This window comes from Cololabis saira, chromosome 15 (genome assembly GCF_033807715.1).
Source record: "Cololabis saira isolate AMF1-May2022 chromosome 15, fColSai1.1, whole genome shotgun sequence".
Lineage (NCBI taxonomy): Eukaryota > Metazoa > Chordata > Actinopteri > Beloniformes > Belonidae > Cololabis > Cololabis saira.
Genome location: NC_084601.1, coordinates 13,365,597 through 13,386,719, shown reverse-complemented (window position 1 = coordinate 13,386,719; position 21,123 = coordinate 13,365,597). Strand labels below are relative to the sequence as shown.

The window sequence follows — 21,123 nt, the reverse complement described above, 5'->3', positions numbered from 1 at the left end:
AAGAATATTTTACTAATTATCAGCTGTTGCGACTACAAGAATGTGTGCATGTTTCTTTATAGTTAAAGGGCAAAAAAAATGACAGTGATGTAAAACAAGGACCGTCCCCACGTGAAACTCCTGAATTAAGGCCGAGTAGAAACAGGGTGATAGATATCAATGAAATTGGTTATTTTTCTATTTTTCAGAGCCAGACTATGCTTCAGAATCCATAGAAAAGATTTCTGATATTAGGAAAGCAAAACTCAGCAGAAACAAAATCTAAGGGGGGGTGGGGCTGTGTCTTCCAGCAATCCAACCCGCTTCCTCATCATGCAACCGCTGGAAAGAGTTGTAGTCAGTCACACAGCTGCCGTCGCCCAATGGAGGCTGCAGTGGGGGAAAGTGGGCCGGGCCGCACGCCCCCCTAGGCTTTATAAATTTCCCTCGTATATCCGCCCCACGCTACACGTTATAAACAAAGAGAGTCCTGTGCCACTACTGACAGTTTATGCTGGTCTTTTTAAACTTGAAACTCGTTCTATTTTAAAAGAAGTTATTGTGGACCTTTTTTTTTTGACTCGTTCAGCTCAGGACAATCAGCACTTGAAGCAACAGGTAGGAGCGCTCCAACACACGCCTTTGTTTATATTATTACGTTCAAGGGAAATGGGGTTGTGGCTTCCTCTAAAGTGCGCTCAGCATGTCTGCGCACGTCTGCATTCCTATTTGAACACTAATTTTTGGGTTTACAAGAATTGAGAAAGAATGTGCTGTTTGATTGACTCCATAATAATAATATTAATAATAATAATAATACTTGAGTTGATTGTGTATTTTCATGGGAACAATTTATGGGGCACCAAAATTACGCATATAGTCAAATGCACACAAATGAGTTTTGTTATTATTATTATTATTATTATTATTATTATTATTATTATTATTATTATTATTATTATATTTATTATTATTATTATTGAAATCGTATATCCAAACAGATAAACCATGCGTTTTCCAGTGTGGAGGGGCCCCAACAGTGCCCGTGTGTCCAACACGCTTTTCACACGTGTCACTGCAGGCGAGCGCACTGGGAGGGAAGAAGCAAAAGCTTTTATTTATCAGCTATTCTCAATGTGTATCCAACGGCTGCACAATATGTTTTGTGCATGCTTTTTTCCCTAGGTTTAATGCTTAAAACAAGAACGCAAACAAACACGCATGCGGGTTGGAGGGCTGGGGGCTGGGGATAGTGCGTAAAAGCGCACCAAAGTTGAAAACGCTGGTTTAAATCATTTTTATCGTATCGATCTGCAAACAGTCTAAATGATCTTTTTCGTGTATTTGCGTCTTACAATGAACAGCATCTTTTGAGGTTTGTAAAATGATTCAAACGCTGAGCTGGACTGGAAGCTGTTGGACAGAACAGTCTGGCAAGATAATCTGATCTCAGGTCTGTTGTTATTGCGTGTCACGACAGAGATCCGCCTCCTCTCCAACATGCAGCCGTGTAAATAAAGAAAGTGTCCCGTTTTTTTCTTGTTTACGGGACTTGCTGGTTCCCTTGGACCGTATTAACCCTCCCCTGTCTGACCTACTGTTGCAATAAATGCGCAGATATTTTTTCCATCTGATATTGCATGAAAATGTAGGTCTTTTGCAGCTTAATCTCGCTGCTGCCCTGCCGATATTTCAGAACCAGGGATTTGACAGATTAGGCGAGTACCCAAAGATTAGAAAAGCAATCATTGTTGCTGCACATGGATGCGGCAAGCGCGTGGATTTAAACCTACATGGAGGCAATAGAAGGAGGATGTCCTGGCCTCGATTCCGGTCCTTTTAAGATTGCGTCAGTGTCCAAATCTAATCGGTACATATGCTTCTCTCCCTGCTGACAAAGAGTTTGAGGTCATGTTGTTTTGTGTCTTGGATGTTCAGGCTTAATGCACCATGGAATTAAGAGGGACATTTTCTTTTTCTTTTTTTTTTACTTGAAACCTAACACTTTAAAAAAAAAAAAAACACTCAAATGGTTTTCTTTTCCCTGAAGTTCGAGGAACTTTATCCCACTTTTCTTTTCAGAAAGATCACTTTTTAGGAACTGATACCAGATTAAATCATGAGAATTACACACTCTAATGCAATGTCAACAAGCATAGCCTATGCTGTGTAGAGTGTTCTTTGTAGTACATGTGATTTGTGGGAGAGACTCATCTCTGGTCCTCACAAATTTGATGTCCTCCCACCGTTTCCTGTTCATATCTTGCGCAACACACTCTCACTTCTGCACAGGCCGAAGACGTTTGGAAGATTTCTTTCCCTCTACTGCACAAACTGTCCCTGATGACTCCAGTTTACAGTGAGCACAGAAACCTGAGGAAGAAACCTCCTGCAGCACTGATATATGATCCCTCAGATGAACACAACCCCGCAGAGATGCTGTGTGGCCCTTTTTTTTTAGTATTTTTTTTTTTTAAAATAGTTTCACACATTTTACTAAAATGCTCTACCAAATTTAGAGCCTGCTTTAGGGATTCATCCATGCACATCATGTGACATGTGTAAAAATCATTATATCTGATTTTAGAATCCCTCTACAGTATCACTCAAGATTGAGGTTAATGGGGTTAAACTTGGTTTCTGGTGCCAGGTAAAGGATAAGATCAGAACAATGAGATGCACTAGGGGTAAACGGCAGGTGACCCACATATCTGAGGCAGACTTCCTCCACTGCCATCATGCTAACAGGTGCTGACGGCGTAAACAAGAGCAGAGGAAGTCTTTGCTCATCTTTAATTTCAGTTTTGTTAATAATCTCGTTGTTCTGGTTTTCTATAGAAGTTCTTATTTTTTTTCTTTTTCCCTCTCATGCTCATCAAAATAGACCAGAACAGTTGTGTTCTTTCATTCAGTGTGATCATAAAAATCCCTTTTCTCACATGGCTGAGGAATCTCAAAGGGGGTTGATCTCTTGCCCCCTTTCCAACAAAGCTCCTGCAGTGCTGCAGTGGCCATGTGTCAGAGGGTGCAGCGGACAAATGAACCTGTTGTTTCATACTCCTCTTCCTCTGGACAATTGTGAGATCTGGCTGGCGCTGGACTCTGCTCTTTGTCAGAGGGGCGTGTGCGCGCGCGTGTGTGTGTGAGGGAGAGATGAAGGCGTGTTCTGCTAGAGATCTGCATTTGAACCATAATTAATCACTTCCTCTAAGCAAACATCTAGCCCTGATGAGCTCTCAGCAGGTTAGGGGGTTTATTAGTTGCTCTCCCTGGGCTGTGTGCAGAGACAAATGGAGAAAGAGGGATGGTGCAGAACACATTGTCAAAGCCTGATACGAGTAAACATGGCAACTGCAGGGGGAAAAAACAAAAGGGAAAGCAGTGCACAGATATTGGACGCCAAAGATGGCTGAAATGAGGCTGGAATGTTTTGCTCGGAACCAGGGTGTCAGTTGCTTCCTGTGTGTACGGACGTGTCCTGTTCAGTCATCCCCTCCCTTCAGCTGCAGAGAAAAAGGCAAACCCCTGACTGTCAAGAGCCACCAGGCCAGTGGACAAAGAGCCCCCTTAACTGGCTAATTTGATTTGCATGCACAGTCACAGCCTGCGTGCTTAACTTCAACAAAAACAGTATGATCTACACAGCCTCTTCCTCATTCTGATTTTCCTCATGCCTCCTCTTTGTCTGCGCTTTTCTCCTTCCTTTCTCTTGATGTGACACCACTAATCGTTTTTTTATTCTTTTATTAATGATATGCCCGGCCTCTTCAAGTTTTATGAGGGGTTCAAAGGGGTGAGACCGGCTCTGATCAGGTTTCCTCTTGTACCTCTCTGCAAGAGCTCCTCTTTGTCTGTTCTAACCCTGTTGGTCTGGTTTTGTCCTCGGCAGTCAGCCCCCACGTCTGATGTGGGCAGTTCTTGGAATAAAGCCTTATGTGAGCCATATGTTGCTGCAGATTGCAGCTGCAAGCCATTGCATGTTTACGTGCCATACCTGAGGCTGTGTAGCCCATGGGAGTGCCGTTTTAGAAACACACCTAAACCAAAGTTCAAGGAATAGGTTGGGGTTTTTTTTTTATTGCATGTGACTTTGTCCCCTTAGTCCTCCAACTTTGATTTTGAAACGGTTTGAAAAAGCTTGGTCTTACAACCTCCAGTTTCCCTCGTCATAGAAATGTATCCATACCTTCTCAGGTTTTTTGCATTTGAAAAGTCTCAAACACAGACTGAACCTGTTTGTTCTCTCCAACTTCCAGGCTCCGCTCTTTGAAATGGATGACATCCAGCTCGTTGAGTCCAAACCCCTGCTGGTTGACAGGGAACTTCCGGTATGTACACATGTTGAAATGCACAAAGTCGTTAAATATTGCAAAATAATTCTCTAAAAAGTTACTTGAGCTACTTAAGTAACTTAGTTGCTGTTCTTGCATGTAACTCGGTGCTCGTCAGACTAAGTAACTTCTTCTTATTCTCCAGTATAAATTTTTGATGCTGTTTTGAATGTCAATTTTTGAGAGACGTGGACAGAGGGAGAAACTTTGAACTTTTCACGCAAAGCTGATAATCAATGCACTTTGCATTCAGTGACAGGAATACGGCTCTGACCGTATTAACTTGTCACGTAATCACATCAGGTCTGTGGTTTCACTTGTATGTCTTCTCTTTTTAGGGCCTGAGAGAGGCTGTGCAGCAGCTCGTTGTCAAGGTACAGTTTCATATGCACAAATTTAACAAAAATGACATTTGCGTTATTATTCTCTATAGCGGAAACTTAAATGAAATGAAGCAATGCTCAGTATGTGACATGGGTTGTTGAGACAAATTAATTTACTGTGTATTTTTTATGCTACCATCTAGTGGCTAATTTAGAGGCACAAAATCTCAGTCACTGAATACCTAATCTGTTTTGGAGGCTCATTTATCATATGATGATGATGATGATGATGACTTCTCATAAGCTATAATTTTATCTGGTTGGAAACCTAATTCACGCTCTACTGGAAGTGATGGTTTTAGAAGACAACGCATGCAAACGTGCAGGTGTGCTGCTGAGTGTGAGCTCATTTTTTGCGGCGGCGCACAGAAAACGCCTCTAAGATCAGAAAACATTTAGCAGAAAGACGATCCTGCTAGGTTTTGGGTAAACCCTTTGGTGAAGTGTCTCGAGCAGTCATTTTTTCTTCATGCCCTCTCTATTTTTACATCGCTCCCGGGGGTGAGATTGGAGTGGGAGGTCATAGGTCATCTGCACTTGCAGTTATCTGGGGAGGGGTGGTTGCGTCCACAGAACTTAAGGCCCATCAAAGAGCAGATTTTCCCCCTTTGAAGGTGCCGGGGGAAAAAATTCAGAGGAAAAAATGTTAACTCTTGTTGGGGGTTTTGATCTGAAAGAACTAAACTATTTTAAAGCATAAAATCTTGTTATGCATACTGGGTGGTGGTCTTTTTTTTTTTTTTTTTTTTTCTGCGAGCCATTTCCTCATCGACGTGTAAGGTCAAGGGGTTCACATCTCCCTGGTTACACAAGGGAGAAGGAATGTCGATCATGCAAGGTCTTCTCCCCCAGAAACAGGAGATGGCCTCTTCGGTCCTTGTTTCGCCAGCTAAACGCAGAGTCATTACATTCTCCAGTCTCTAAATTTGACCACTGAGCCCCTACCAACAAACTGACCTGCCTGACCCCGGATCGGGGGAAATTTCCTCACATTGAACTCCTTCTGTCTCCTTTTGCGTCGACGAGACTTGGCGGATCACATGATGCATTTAGGCTATACATTTTGTGGTGGCTAAGCTTTCCAGCACCGACTTGGGATTAGTTAATTAGTTAAGGGTGTCACCGTAGAGGCATTTGTTTTCTAGCATCAACGGGGGGGGGGGTTTGCATTTGTACAGACTACTTTGAGTTTTGTAGTTTTTGCCTGTGTGTACACAGAAGCGTGTACCTGCCCGCTGTGGGATTAGCTTGTCAAGTGTGTACGTGCCTGAGTGCGGGTGGAGTAACGTCTGGGAATCTTGCTCCTTGTGTCCACTGAGTGTTTTACACTTCATGGCATGTTCTTTATGTACAGTACATCCACCTGAGGTGTCACCTTCTAAACTGGAGCTCTGGGTCAGATCAACATGGGGCTGATTTCATTTTAAAGATAATTAGAAGAAAATGCTTTTATTTTGAAATTTCTACTTTTATTGAAGTAGATGTCTCTCCTCTTAGACTCAGTTTAGTTCTTGAGTCATAATTTTATCAATATTGTTCATTACAGCCTGTTTTTTCTTTGTTATAGATAAAGATGTCAATATAATGTCAGCAGTTTTGCCCTCACACGTTCATTCAGCATGTTTCCCCTCTGGTCATATGCCCGTACTCATCATGTCAAGGCAGTCACTGTTGCCCCTCTGTCTGACATTGGCTGATCCAATTTAAGGATGTATTCATCTAGAATTAGCTTGTTTTGACCAGCCTGCAAGGGATCATGGGAGGCAGGGGAGCTTAAGCCAACTAGTAAGCAGCTGGGGTATAAAATGCAGCTCCCAGTGCAGAGCTAAACAACTTCAGAGGCTTACAAAGTGTTGGACCTACAGCTTAGGAAGCCCTCTTCACTACGCTTTTTCAGCAGTGGGCAGCGTTCAACTCCTCTCCTGCAAACATGGTCCTGGACGATTCTGACGTGGAAATGATTGTAACTGAGATTGAAGTCAGCGTGAGTTTTCAACCCAGATGTTTTCACTCGGCTTCCAGTGTTATGGATTCTACTGCGTCTGTAGTTGTAGTTGGACGTACATGCGCTGAATGGAGAACAACGGTCAATGGTTTTCATTGCATGGTTCTTTCGAAATAAATTGTCAGAATTTGGATACGGAGAAGTGGTTGATTTCACGATGGAAGGGCATTGATGCAATTTGCATTTAAGACGAAGCTTAATTTTTCAGCGGCATGTTTGTAATTCTTACCCAATCCGTTTTATCTACAGGAGCATGACGTGGAAACTCCTCATGGGAGAATTCACTGCACGATGAAGGGGGTTCCCAAAGGGGACAGACCAGTCATCCTCACCTTCCACGACATCGGACTGAACCGTAAGCCCCCCCTCCTTATAGCCCAGTCTGGTGGAAACATCTGTTGCTGTGCCTAAAGCCGAGGGAGTTTAAAACAATAGTACCACGTGGTAACAGATTATACTTGCAAGAGCTAACTTTTTATATTTGCAGCAGCTAACCTCCTATATGGTTACTGATGTCTGGATAAATCTTTGATAATTGTGGTTTCCAGAAAAGTGTTAACCTCCTGTTTCCATACAAAAGTCTTGCACCTCTCTTGGGCCAGCATCATTTATCCGATGCTTTTTAAAAATGTTTTTATTTATTTATTTTTCACCCCTCCAGATAAAACCTGCTGGGACAAACTCTTCAACCATGAGGACATGGCAGAAATCATGCAGCACTTTGCTGTGTTACATGTTGATGCACTGGGGCAGCACGAGGGAGCTAACACCTTCTCTACTGGGTAAGCTTTTGTCTGATGTTGACGATACTTTGGGATAATGAGGAAACTGAGACACAGATGGGCTGATAACTGCAGCAATAAACAGTACCATGTTAGTGATAAGGTGGTGTTTTACTGCAGAAGTAAAGGTTTTCTAACATCCCGTCTCCCCCAGATTTGAATATCCTTCTATGGACCAGTTGTCTGAGACTCTTCCACTGGTGCTGAAGCACTTTGGGTAAGTTGAGTTACGGTTTTCATGCTGCCGGTTCACCGTTTTATTTTAAGATGCTCTCTAACCGGTTGTTCTAACAGTATCCTTGTACCTTCCTGCCACTCAGGCTGAAGAGTGTCGTTGCAATGGGCATTGGAGCCGGGGCCTACGTCCTGACCAGATTCGCTGTAAGTGTACCTGCTCCCGTCTCAATCAAGCTTGATTTATTTCAATTTTAATCATTTGTGGATTAGCAGTGCCAACAAATGTTTATTACTTGACTCTGCTGAGCCATAAAAGCTTGAGGAATGTAGCAGAGCCATGCAACACCAACTTTGTGCTCAGCAGGAAGCCTCACTGTGTGGACACGGGGCGAGCAGTGATGCAGCTTAACTCCTCTGGCGTTCTTTGTAACCAATAGTGTAGATTATGGAACATTAATATTCGTGAAACATTTTTAGATGCATTACTCTCTAGAATGGCAGATGTGGATAAAAATTTAGTCTTGACTGAGATGATAAAAAAAAAAGCTATGAATTTTGTGTCCTTAGCTGGAATACCCCACCATGGTAGAGGGCCTGGTGCTCATCAACATCAACCCCTGTGCTGAGGGATGGATGGATTGGGCTGCACACAAGGTAACCCTCACATCCACGTCAATGACTCGCATCAACACCTTTTTTTTTTTTCTTTCTTTTTTTTTTTAAAGATATCTGAAGATGAATAAAGCAGGCTTTTCTGCAACTAAACTTGACTCGTGTTTAATTTCAGATCAGTGGCTGGACCAACGCCATGCCCGACATGATCATCAGCCACCTCTTCGGAAAGGTACGTGTTTAGTTTCTACTACTTCCCAGAAATGAGATGGGCCACAGAGTTTTACACATTGTGCTTTTGTTTACTGCAGGAGGAGATCAACCACAACCAAGACTTGGTTGGTACATACCGCCATCACATCGTGAACGACATGAACCAGTTTAATCTGCATCACTTTGTCAAGGCCTATGAAAGGTAATCATGCTAAAATCAGGACAAATGCACAATCAATGGGTTTGTTGAGATCTCGCAACGCTTTATTAAAGTGTAATATGGGATTTGTTCATTTCTTTTACGCTAATTTAACTGCGTCTCTGCAGTCGGAGGGACCTGGAAATCGAGAGGCCCATGCCCGGAAGCAACCCCAGAACCCTCAAGTAGGTTTAAGCGGCATGCTTGTATTGCAAAAGATGAACATTTGACTGGGACAGACCATGACTGTGTACTTTTCCTTATCCAGGTGCCCTTCCCTGTTGGTGGTTGGGGACAGTTCTCCTGCTGTGGACGCGGTGGTGAGTTCACACGGTTCACACAGTTCACACAGCCCTTTTAAAACGAGGCTGAGATGCTAATGGCCGCACGACCCGTTCTGTTTAGGCGGTTAACTTGTACTCGATGTGCTTTCCGTCCACTCCAGCAACCTGCTTAAGCCTAATAGATATGCAAGATGGCATGCGTTAAGACAACAGTTAAACATGCCCCGGGAGGGGGGGCTTTAGCAAGAAAAAAAAGAAAATCAAGTGACTAAGATTAGATTTAATCTGTTAAAGTTAAGACCTTTATGTGGCTGCTTCTGCATTTACCTCAAGAAGAGGGTAAAATATTCTAATAGTTTCAAAGTATTTCTGATTTGTTAGTAAACTTAATGTGTGGATAAAACTTTCTGCAATAAATTCAGCTTCCGACTGATAAATGCAAAGCTTGTTATGTGCAATATTAATGCGTATTGGTTTGTGTACGCAGGTTGACTGCAACACTAAGCTGGACCCAACAAAGACGACCCTGCTCAAGGTGAGAGACCCGTTTCCTGCCCTCCGGTCTTGCCCCTAGCTGTATCCCCAACCCTGGGCTACCTGATTCAGATCATATGAACCGTGACGGAGACTCTGCTGCTGATAAGTTTTCAGTGGTTCAGCATTTACCTGGTGACTTATTAGCCAAAGCTGCGACGGCCAGATTCGCTCATGCACATTCATGGAGCTTGTGTCACTCTGCAGCAGCCGACCTCGTTCAGTTTGTATAGGGCCCCCTTTTATTACCCACAATCAAACCCAAGTGCCTGTTAAGACTTTAAAATAGGAGCTATTCGTCTGAGTTAACGGTTCAGTGTTCGAATGGAGCATGTACCGTTGTGATGACGTCTCTCTGTTTTCTGTCCTCAGATGGCTGACTGTGGCGGCATGCCCCAAGTTGACCAGGTGTGTATAATCGTGAGCCGGGGACGGCAATGTTGCAGAGTAAAACCAACGTGGCTTGATAATCAGCATTAATGGGCCGGAGGGAGGGGTGGACGGTGTGAGATGGTACTCCTTAAGAGCATTAACATGAAACGGACACTTGTCAGGTTGTAATCCTCCAGACTGAGCTGCACCTGCTTGTTGCAGCTGTCATATCTGAAATCCTAGGCAGTGAGCTGCTAGAGGAGCGAACGAGTCTGTTGATGTTGTGTAAACAAGGGTGATTATTTGTGACTCGTGGGCTGATTACTATCTACTTATGTTCCTCTCTGCAGCCTGCCAAACTGACAGAAGCTTTCAAGTACTTCATTCAGGGAATGGGATACAGTAAGTATTTGTGATAATGAGCGGTCATCTGGGGCTCAATTCTTGGATATGTTGATATTAAAATATCCACTCATAAATCTAGGATCGGTGTTTACAACTTAAAGTTTTCAGTTTGCTGCCACCTTGTGGTGAGATGAGGACATGCAGCCTCAAAGGATCCTTCACCCTCCCCAGTCTGTAGTGGGAGTAAAGGATGAATTAAGTCATAGCTGCAAATATATTTTTTTATTATTATACTTGCAGAAGATGGAGATATTGATCCTCTTTTTTTTCTTATGCTTGAGTACATTACCTGAGTAAATATTGGTCAAGTTGTTTATTGTACAAAAAAAGTGGTATAGATATTATCAACAATGTCTCCTCTAATTTGACACTGATCTTTGCACCGTTTTGTGGTTTATAGACACTTGAAAGTATAGAATAAGTTTAGAATAGAGCTTAATTCATGCACAGCAAAAGTATTCAATTACTTTGAGCAACTGACTCCCGTTACTAGAGTGATGGTCACCGACAGAGGTGTCAAGTAACAAAGTACAAATACTTCGTTACCTTACTTAAGTAGAAATTTTGGTTATCTATATTTCACTGGAGTAATTCTTTTTCAGATGACTTTTTACTTTTACTCCTTACATTTTCACGCAATTATCTGTACTTTTTACTCCTTACATTTTAAAAACAGCCTCGTTACTCTATTTCATTTCGGCCTTTAAAAAAAACTATCCAGTTAAATTGCTCCATCCGGATAGAGTGAATTTGGTTGTGGTTGTTTCAGATGTTCTTGTCCAGTTTTGTTCTTACATCCGTTCCCTCAGATTCCTGCAACTAAACTTGGATGTAATTCCAATAAAGGTTAGGATAAATGATAACATGCCTCTGAAGTTTGACTTTTTGCACCATTACAATACTTATAGGCAACTAGTCATCATATCTCCTGCTCTCTGAAACACATGTTAATGCTCAATAGTACACATATATGGTTCTTTAATATATCTGCATTATACTAAGATGCATTCATTTTCAATGGCTTTTGTCCTTCATGGCTTATTTCCCCCTTACATTACTTTTACTTTTATACTTTAAGTAGTTTTGAAACCAGTACTTTTATACTTTTACTTGAGTAAAAAACTTGAGTTGATACTTCAACTTCTACAGGAGTATTTTTAAACTCTAGTATCTATACTTGTGTACCTGAGTAATGAATGTGAATACTTTTGACACCTGTGGTCACCGACTACATCTTCCTTCTGTCCTCAGTGCCCGCGGCGAGCATGACCCGCCTGGTCCGTTCCCGCACCGCCTCCGGCTCCAGCGTCACCTCCTTCGAAGGCAACCGCTCCCGCTCCCACACCCACGAGGGAAACCGCTCCCGTTCTCACACCAACGAGGGCAGCCGCAGCCGCAGCCACACGGTCGACAACCACCACGGGCGCTCGCACGCGGACGGCTCCACGGACAACAGCGTGGATCAGGCCGTGCCCAAGTCCACTGAAGTGACCTGCTAAAGTGGCCCCCCCCCTCAGCTCGCCGGACACACAGACCACTCGAGGTCCCTTCATTCTGTGCTGCGATGCCTCTAATTCATACACACATTCCCGCACACACGCTTAATTCAGAGAGGGACACCGACATGGCACAGCTGGAGCTGTAAAAACGCACAATGGACTCTCGTCTGCAGGCTCCTCGGCGCTGCTGAGATGCCCCGATTTTGAAAATCTTGTCCTTAGACTAGAAGGTTACGGTCAGCTGTATGGATTTCCTTTTTTTTTTTGTTTTTTTTTGGTTTTCCCCTTATTCAGGGACTCCAAAATTTCTGAACACAATATGCTTCTGAGCTCTTTGGTCAATTGGAGGCAGCGCAGCATTTTGGGACACTAAAGCAGAGAATGTCGGAGAAAGCTGTGGCGAACGGTGAACCAGCTACTAATGCGTCTTTTTAATGCATTTAAAGAAAATCCATTTCAGCATTCTTTCATCCAGTCTTTTTTTAAACTTATACTATAATGACACAGCTTTCTCAAATATACCTGACTGTAAATGTCTTGTGTTCTCTTTTTAATCGTTTCTGATCATTTATTCATTTGTTTTCCATGTCTGAAGTAATATTGTTTGTGGATAGCAGATTTATAGATGTGGGGAGAAAGGGAGAGAATGGGGAGTCATTTAAAAGAAATTTACTTAAAAAGATGGCATAAAATTCCACTTGTAACTTTTAAAATGAAGGCACAAACTTCAAGAATATTCTGTAAATACTCTAAATTAAATCTTGCCAAATTCTTTGTGTTCCAAAGATGATCATACTTTTGACATCAGTTCACATCTGAAGTTAAAATTTTTAAGCTTCAATTATTTTGTATTTTATTTTTTTCCATTAAAGGGGGTACTCCTGTACACATTTTGATAAAATGGCTTGAAAACTTAAAAAAAATGCTTTAATAACAGATCATGGCTTTTATTTTTTGATTATTTCTATGCAACCTATCATGATGGAACAAACGATGTGCCATGGAGACTCTTTAATGTCGCGCTCCCATGTGGTTGTGGATTAGCGGGGCGAGTGGGGCGAGAGGTCCACATGCTGACATGAAGATGACCATAGAACTTATCCGTCACCCTGACCCCCACTTCACTTGCACTACAGCAACATTTTACTTTGTAGAAGAAATACACAGCTTTGTAAAGATGCAATGTACAAACCATCTAATGCTGTAGAAAAAGCATTAACAAGACATGTTTGTATTTATTAAAAAAAAAAAACAATAAAAAGTTGCAACTGATTCTCATTGTCATTGTATGTTTAAAAATCAGGCTTCTTGACTTGTAAGTCTTAATGAAATAAGGGAAAAGTACAGGTATCATGAATGATATTTGAAAAGAAGATGAATGTTCAGAGAAGCTTGGTAATATTTAATATGCAGAGTACCATTAATAAATAAAACTTTTTTTCAGTATTTTACATGCTTTCTTGAATACTTTCATTTGCACTTCATCAAATATTCTTTAAACAAAAGCAGACCATGCTTGAGTATCTATTCCAGAGGTGCATAAAACATTTCATATTTACTCATTTTTCCAATAGGAAAAAAAGACCATGAGGGAGTCACATTACAAAAAAAGGGGGGGAAAAAGGATGTGAATGTTCCTGCAGAGCATTACTGACGTCGTGAATCTTAGTTCATGACCTCTGGGTAACCGTAGTAACTCTCCAGCTCGGCAAAGATGTCATTGGGATTTTTGCAGCTGAGGTTGCAGAAGCAGGCCTGGATCCACATCATCTTCCAGGTGAACCCCGCCCCGTTAGGACACTCGAACTCCACGTCGACGGTCTTGGACTTGTACGGGATGCAGCACCGTTCGTCGGTGCAGACGCCACAGTATTTGGGCCGGTACGGCTTCTTGCTGGTGCAGCCAGAGAGGGTGAGGTTGAAGGCCAGATCTTCCCTGTAGATGTTGAGACACTTCTTTCCCGGCTGAGGAAGGAAAGGCACTGGGTAAGATCGGGTTTTATACGGAGCCATTTTAAGGATCCCTTAAGGTACTACCTTGATGTGTTTGGTGATGTCAACGTCACATGGCCGCAGGTTGCACAGGCGGGACTCTTTGACGATCTCACACTGGTCGTTGGCGTTAGAGATCCTCATGGACAGGCCGCGGCCGCAGGTCTTAGAGCAGGGACTCCACGAGGTAATCTGGCTGATGCAGTTCTTGTGCCAGCTCCTGGTCTCAGCTGGGGGAGCTGGATCGGTGCAGACAGAGAATAAAACGTCTTAGGTCATGGTATAGTGTTTTAAAAATCATTTCAAAGTAATATACTGTTATGCAATTCAATTTAAATAAAATTAGGCTGCTTTATAGTCATTTGAATCAGAACCAATATATTTACTTTACTATTTTTCAACTATTTTGGATTAAAAAACACAATATTTAACTAATTACTGGGGGAAACAGGAAAATGAGCAGCTGCTATCAAAGAAGAGTTTGCATGTTTGTTACTGAAGAGTCATAAACACAAAACATTTGTTTTTAAGTATTCAAGTATTTACTTAACTGACACAATCGAAGCCTTTGACGGATTCGCTTAAATAGACCCATCTTTTAAATCTTTTAACATTTTTATTGTTCCTACATGTGCACTTCTCAGAAATGCAATAACTATCCCTGGATCCCGTCATTTTTACACGTGCTTTTAATCTACATTGTTGAACTCCATCTGACCAGCAGTCTGGATTTCATTTGTCTCAGTATGGAACATAATGGGATCTGCACTGCTGCACTAAACGACTGGAGGCGGCCCAAAAGCAGTGTGAGGGCTTCCACAGGACAGGCTTCGTCTGTCCCTGCGCACAGCACACGCATGTGCACGCACACACACACACGCACACACACACACATGCACAATCCCCTTGGACAAAAGAGGCCTCCCACACTTTTGTGGGAGCCAGAATCAAGCACAGCTGCTTCTGGTTTTACTTCTTGACTTCCCATCACATCTCCTAGAAACCTGCAGATGAATCAGCTCTTATTTACGGTCAGAACTACTTCAAGTTTTGGTATTTGACAGTAAATATATTCCCTGACCTCTAATGGCTGTTGTTTTCTTCTCAAAGACAGTGTACTCCCCTCTCCATTGCACCTGTGATGTTTGATTTGGTGCACTCTATAGGGACAAAACAAAACAAAACATCCGGCGGGGCGCCCTACCCTCCACTGCATGTCGCGGTGTGGTCTTGCGTCCTCTTTTGGGTTCGTCACAGATCCACTGCTCGCAGCACTGTCCCCTCACTTTGACCCGGCGCGGGTTTTGGCACCACACTCGGGGGGGCTGGGACTCCGTGCACACAGACACGCAGCCGATGGCCCCGTTCACGCACACACACTGGTATTTGCAGCTGGGCTTGAAGCTCTGACCGTTGTGGTAGAGGACGCCGTCGTGCACGCAGCCTGTTCCCACCATGTCTGCCAGAGAGGGACCACAAGCAGTGAGGTGTTACAACGATGCTCAGGGGGAAGGCGCGAACACAGGTGGAGGCTTGGCAGTTTGAGGTTATGTTGAATTGAGTTATATCAGACAGATGCCTGTTAGAGTGGTGTACATTAGCAGAGGACTAAAAAAACTGAAAACATCTGCCAATAGTCTGCAAATTCAATATGGCTTAATAGCAGTAACAACAACAACATTCTTTAATAAACAAAACCTTACATTTCAGTCTTCCTTACAGATTGTAGGGCTGTTGTTCTGAACAAAATTACACTAGGGTTTATACTTAATGTTTATAGCCCAATAACAGATGTTGCATCATGATCACTAGAACATTTTCCTCGTAAATAGGGGCATCCTTTTTTTCCACTTGTTTGCTGTGTTTTTTTTTTTACAATTTTTTGAAGATGAAAAATAATGCTGGCTTGGACTGGGTTTAAGTCCAGGATCCGTTCTGGCTCTCCACAGACTCGGGTTGGAAGTATCAGTCTTGGAGTCGGTACAGCTGGAGCCCAAAGTGCCACAAATCCCGACATGTCTGCTAGAATAACTTGGAGGTCGATGATCCGTCTGTCAGTCCGCGAGTGCTGCTCCAAAATGTCACTGTTGCCAATTCTAGTGGGCTCTGCAGTGCTGAGACCAAACCGATGTCTGTATCTTGTCCAAGCGCGAGCTGGCCCTCATCAGCAAGCCCAGAACCTGGCCAAACCTGGCCACAATTATTGGGCCGCAGGGACAACTTTAACATTTTGGAGCATCTTGCCAGCATCTCATCTACGGTTACCTAGGCAACAAGTGTTTCCAAAGCAATAGACACCTATCCTAACAGATGAATAACATTTTGGAGCATGAATGTGACATGAAACATAGAGGTGGGTGCAATTCATCGATGTGTTGATGCATCGTGATGCGTCACGTGACGATTTGGAATCGATTAATTAAAATTATTATTATTATTTTTTTTTTTAAGTTATTCTATCCAGATTCCAGACTGAATAAGCTGCTGAATCATTTCATTTTCAAGAATGCACATTTCTTATTGTTCACTTGAAATATGGCAGATATGTTTACACTAAATACATTTGATGGAAGTACATATCTTGTTTACTTGAATGAATGAACCCATTAAATCCAGGGCTTGACCGTTTTCAGTGTTTTCTGCCAATTGAGGGGGCTCTCATGCAAGTGCAGCTTTCCCTGGTCAAAGTTAAGTAAGTCAAAGAGCAAATGTTTACATAGTCATAAAATAAATTATTTTGTGTCTTTGAAAAATACATGTCAAATGTTCAAAAAACCTTGTTATTTACTTAATGAGTGTTGTTAGAGGAACTGAGTTAATTGATTGGCTATTTATTTACAAATGTAGCCACAGATGAAGACAAAATCAATCTTGTATGGAAAAAACAATAAAAAATCACAATAATCGAAGAATCGTGGCACCAATAATCGAATCGACAATCGTTATAATCGAAGAATCGAAGAATCGAAGCTCCAATAATCGAAATCAAATCGAATCGTAAGGTACCCTTGTTTGCACACCCCTAATGAAACACGAGAACATGAACAAAGATTTCACTGTTGTTAGAAAAACAGATGTCTGGTTCGGCGGGTGACACTTACATGCACACACTCCTTTTTCGTACCTCGGCTTGTCCGAGCTGTAGTCACAGTACAGTCCCTTGTGGTAGTCACACAAATCGGCCTCGTTGCACACCTCGCTCACCTGCCGGGCGCAGGTCTTGCAGCAGTCGCAGCCGTCCATGAGGAGGCTGACGCCCGGCAGGCACTTGGGCGGGGTGGCCGGACACTCGCAGGGCCACTTGCAGAACTGTGTGCGGTTGTACACCTCTGTGGGTGTGGGTGCGGGAGTGGCCGGGGGAGTGGCCGTTGTGGCAGGCGGCATGGCAGTGGAATTCAGGGAGTAGGCCTGGAAAGAGCAGACAAAATCTGAGCCAGATAAATCTCAAAGGCTTCAGTAGCTGCTCCTTTTTTTATGTATGCGCAGAGTTCATCAAAGGTATCAGACCCCCTGGGGTGCGCAATACTTTTAACCCCCTTAATCCTGATGTATTTCATAACCATGGTAAGTAATTGATGTGAAAATTATTTTTTGTGTCCCTCATTGGTTCATTTCTGCTTCATTAATATCTGGTCATGCTGTGCAACAAATTAAATGAAGCCATGAAAGTGAATTAAAAACCCAGTGGAGATAATCTTCTTAAACCAGTCTCCCAAGTCAAGTTTTTCATGTGATTAATGTTGATGCCACTGTGAACAGTAGCTCAGCCCTGCCAGTGAATCTTAATTTTGCTTCCATCAGTGCGTTTTAAACCATCATGAGTTGGATCGCACAGCCGAGGTCTGCCCTTCTTAAAAGCAGATGCTCACATTGCAACAGACCACATGAGACACGTTAGCGGCCCGGTGCTTGGAGCTGAGATTTGGACTTGTCACGAAGAGGAAACTTGTCCTTTTTGATTTAAGATTATTTTTTTCCCCCCAAACAACAAAATATGCACATAAGAGTCTCGATTAAATCCCCCTCATTTGGAGAACAGAGTGTTCTTGAGAAAATGCCAGATATTTGTGTCTGGGTGCATTGTTCAGTGAGTTTCCTGAAATTCATTCTCAGGGGGGGAAAAAAGCAACAACACAACATGAGACTGGCCTTTTGGGGATTTTTTCACTTTTCTTTTTTTGTATGATTCATTTCCAAAGTATTATCATCATCAATGATGTATAAGTAATGATGCAGCTGCAGAAGACCTCATGACCATCACATCGATGCCAAATGTAAGAGGGTCTACACAAGAAGTGACACATTTGATTGGATGTCTACAAATATTCTTTAAAGTAATAAATCACAACTTCACCAAACAGCGGGGAGCTTTTGATTCACAAACTCGCTCGCAGACATGCATACACGCCTAATCAGAAATTAACTGGGAGGAACCCCACCTTAATCCTCTTTAACACGGCACACCCAGAGTCATATTTCTGAGCTTGTTTTCAGCTCTTCAGTGAAATTAAAATTGTGGTAATAATGACTGTACAACACTGAAAGCTAAAGCTTATAAATAGGTTGAAATCAGAGCTATGCCACAGAGCCATCCCCCAGAGGAGCTCATTTCGCCTGCAACCATTTGGGTTTATTTACAGAGAAAAATAACAATTACAAAAATATGCTGAGCACAACTCTAATATAGCAACAAGACAGTCAGGGAGAAGAGGGCGGGTCATAATTTCATTGCTTCATGAAGTCATCATCCCTCACGTTGCTTATATTTGGGTAGTAAATATTGGAAAGTGTTTTGGTAAAGGAGCACTAAATTGTCCAGAAAAACAATGGATCTCCAGGAAGACGAGACAGATAAATCAGCTGTGTAGACTCAAGTCTTTAATATCACATCTGAATATTTTCTAGTGTGAACAAAGCCTTTGCATTGCTGATGTCGACTGGCTGAAGACCATGTTAAAAAAAGAAAAGACAAACAAAGGAGTCTGTTTTCTCTGGCAGGTTGGACTGAGCTTGTGGTCAGGTTGGAAGACACTGGAGGTATTTGCAAAGACAATGACTTACTCTTCTCTGTACTCTAAACAGAGGAGGAAAACATCACCAAAATAGAAACCTCTGGCTCAGACAACACTGCCAATTTCCCAGCAGACGCTACACATGTAGGACATTTAGCTAGAAATTTCTTTGAACCTCGTCATGGGAGATTTTACTTGGAGCAAACCTCAACTGTTCATATCAACAATAGAAATATCCCCAAAACTTAATACTTCACCAAATTCAGATCATGGATTCACCAATTTTATGTTAATCAATTTAATTTATGAAAAGCTGGTCAGACACTGGGGAAGAGTGACTTGGGACATCTAGGAAAACTCAAATAGACGTTAAGAGCCGTTTCCCTAAATGACCACAAGGTGGCACTAAACAAAAGAAAACCGCAGTCCTGCAGCGGTACAGCTGGCAGAAGTCTCACAATTAAGACTTACTATAGTTAGAGAGCTCAGGAAAGTTCATCTTACTCCGTTTACTCTCTCATTAGACAAAAAAAACACACACTTTAAAACGCTTATTAACGGAAGCACGTGCATGAAAAATAACTATAAAACAGGTTCGTATCAGAAGCTTATGGTTGAATTTGTATGACATCACCGAATAAATCTGTTTACTGGCTCTTAATCAAGACCTATAATTAAACGATTTACTGAATCAAAAACGCAGAAAGCTTATTTTTTTTACAAAGAAGTTAAGAATGGAAATAGGAGATGCATATTCGGCCCCACCTGTTGAATCCCAGCTGCTGTCAGAATCCACAACAGGAGCCACCTCATCACTAGCGAGGAGCTGCACATGCATCAGGTCCAGAATCGGGGTCCGCTGTGTTAAACGCGCAGCACGCCGGGCGCGCTATCCTCGTCCCCTCGCTGTCATCCCCGCAGCACAGATCATCTGTTCAAGAGCCCCGGTTGACACGCAGTGTGCGAGGACGAGCCCCGCATATTCCTGACAGCTCCCCCCCCTTCCCTCGCCTCCTCCTCGCGGCAGGCTGCCCCGGTGGCCAGGGCGTGTCCGGGAGGGAGCGCTCCTGGAAGACTCTCCGACACTCAAGCCTCAAATTATGGTTCTGCGTTAAATCGTCGGCGTAGGGTACGGCGTACGGTACGCGGCGACGCACACCTTAGGGCTGCGTCGGTGTAACGCGTAACCATAAATCAGCTTCAGCCGTCACTCTCATCAGGCTTCAAACAGATCCCACATGTGGCCACCCCACCCTCCTCGCCGTGCTGGTTGTATTAAGGTTTCATAATGATACCAGCAAAAGACAGATTAGATAATGGGATCAGAATATTGTTTTGAATTAACCATTCAACCTTACAGTATTGGTTACATTTGCACATCTGATTTCATGCATATGGGGGTTGCTGAAGGCTCTGGGGGCATGGACAGAAACACATGCACTGCAAAAACTCAAAATCTTACCAAGAATATTTGTCTTATTTCTAGTTAAAATGTCTAATTTTTAGTCAAAAAATCTCATTACACTTAAAACAAGAGTCATTACCCGAAGAATAACTTGTTATTTGACAATTTTCACCTGTTTCAAGTAAATTTTCACTTGAAATAAGTAGAAAAATCTGCCAGTGGGACATGATTTATCTTCTCCTTACAACCAACAAAATCTTGTTCCACTGGCAGATTTTTCTACTTATTTTAAGTAAAAAAACTACTTGAAACAGGTGAAAATTGTTGTTTTTTCCAGTGATGAGTCTTGTTTTAAGTGTAATGAGATTTATTTTTTACTAAAAATGAGACATTTTAAATAGAAATAAGACAAATATTCTTGTTAAGATTTTGAGTTTTTGCAGTGAGGGCTTCCAGGTCCAGGGTCTCTTGAGGGATTATTAATATTTCTTGTTAGTTAAGAAAATCCCCACAAGATGGGAACTAATTTAAACACACAATAAAGAAACAGAAGAGCTGCAAGTACTTCAATATAACTGGACACGACAACAAAAGGATTCTGATTGTTAGAGCTAGGAGATGAAAAAGAACCATAAAGAGACCAAAAACCAGTAAAAAAAAAGATAGGATAAATATAAATGATACAAAAAGAAAAATAGAAATAAACACAAATTGTTACATAGAAATCATTAAAGAGCCACATAATAATAGCAGAAACACACAGATATATGCAAAAAAAGACTCAAAAATATCATCCTTTTAGGCTGAGATGATTGTTAGTATCCATACCCCCAATATAAATAATAAATCTGTCTATTTTGGATTTTGCCTTGATTTCCAGGGGACAGTATTGGTTCAGAGGAAGCTGCTCGTGGACACCACTGAGCAGGCAAACAACCA

General features: G+C 42.3%; 2 protein-coding genes across 3 annotated transcripts; one reads left to right on the top strand and one right to left on the bottom strand.

Moving 5' to 3' along the window:
• The first annotated feature begins 418 nt into the window (after nucleotides 1-418).
• ndrg1a (N-myc downstream regulated 1a) lies at nucleotides 419-12,575 on the top strand. 2 transcript variants are annotated; one of them, XM_061742631.1, is made up of 16 exons: nucleotides 419-597; nucleotides 4,236-4,307; nucleotides 4,649-4,684; nucleotides 6,948-7,053; nucleotides 7,360-7,480; nucleotides 7,635-7,697; nucleotides 7,801-7,861; nucleotides 8,225-8,311; nucleotides 8,445-8,501; nucleotides 8,581-8,684; nucleotides 8,810-8,866; nucleotides 8,950-9,001; nucleotides 9,453-9,500; nucleotides 9,872-9,907; nucleotides 10,222-10,273; nucleotides 11,528-12,575. In XM_061742631.1, exons 2-16 carry the CDS (start codon nucleotides 4,251-4,253, stop codon nucleotides 11,773-11,775), a joined length of 1,185 nt encoding a protein of 394 aa, XP_061598615.1. In that variant the 5' UTR covers nucleotides 419-597; nucleotides 4,236-4,250; the 3' UTR covers nucleotides 11,776-12,575. The 2 variants fall into 2 exon arrangements, with proteins under 2 accessions (XP_061598615.1, XP_061598616.1); XM_061742632.1 differs by lacking the exons at nucleotides 419-597; nucleotides 4,236-4,307; nucleotides 4,649-4,684 and adding an exon at nucleotides 6,514-6,677.
• Nucleotides 12,576-13,162: 587 nt separating this feature from the next.
• Nucleotides 13,163-19,760, bottom strand: ccn4a (cellular communication network factor 4a). Its single transcript, XM_061742634.1, has 5 exons — nucleotides 19,545-19,760; nucleotides 16,869-17,175; nucleotides 14,972-15,226; nucleotides 13,813-14,006; nucleotides 13,163-13,740 (listed from the first exon to the last, which is right to left on the bottom strand). The coding sequence occupies exons 1-5, from the start codon at nucleotides 19,611-19,613 to the stop codon at nucleotides 13,441-13,443; spliced, it is 1,125 nt and encodes a 374-aa protein (XP_061598618.1). The 5' UTR covers nucleotides 19,614-19,760; the 3' UTR covers nucleotides 13,163-13,440.
• Between the last annotated feature and the right edge of the window lie 1,363 nt (nucleotides 19,761-21,123).

Excerpts from the sequence above, each read along its gene's own strand:
- ndrg1a (XM_061742631.1), top strand. The coding sequence starts at position 4,251 with ATGGATGACATCCAGCTCGTTGAGTCCAAACCCCTGCTGGTTGACAGG. Across the intron at positions 7,698-7,800 it reads CTGGTGCTGAAGCACTTTGG|GCTGAAGAGTGTCGTTGCAA; the intron begins GTAAGTTGAGTT and ends CCTGCCACTCAG. Across the intron at positions 8,685-8,809 it reads TTTGTCAAGGCCTATGAAAG|TCGGAGGGACCTGGAAATCG; the intron begins GTAATCATGCTA and ends GCGTCTCTGCAG.
- ccn4a (XM_061742634.1), bottom strand. The coding sequence starts at position 19,613 with ATGTGCAGCTCCTCGCTAGTGATGAGGTGGCTCCTGTTGTGGATTCTG. Across the intron at positions 17,176-19,544 it reads CAGCAGCTGGGATTCAACAG|GCCTACTCCCTGAATTCCAC; the intron begins GTGGGGCCGAAT and ends TGCTCTTTCCAG. Across the intron at positions 14,007-14,971 it reads ACCGCGACATGCAGTGGAGG|CTCCCCCAGCTGAGACCAGG; the intron begins GTAGGGCGCCCC and ends GCACCGATCCAG.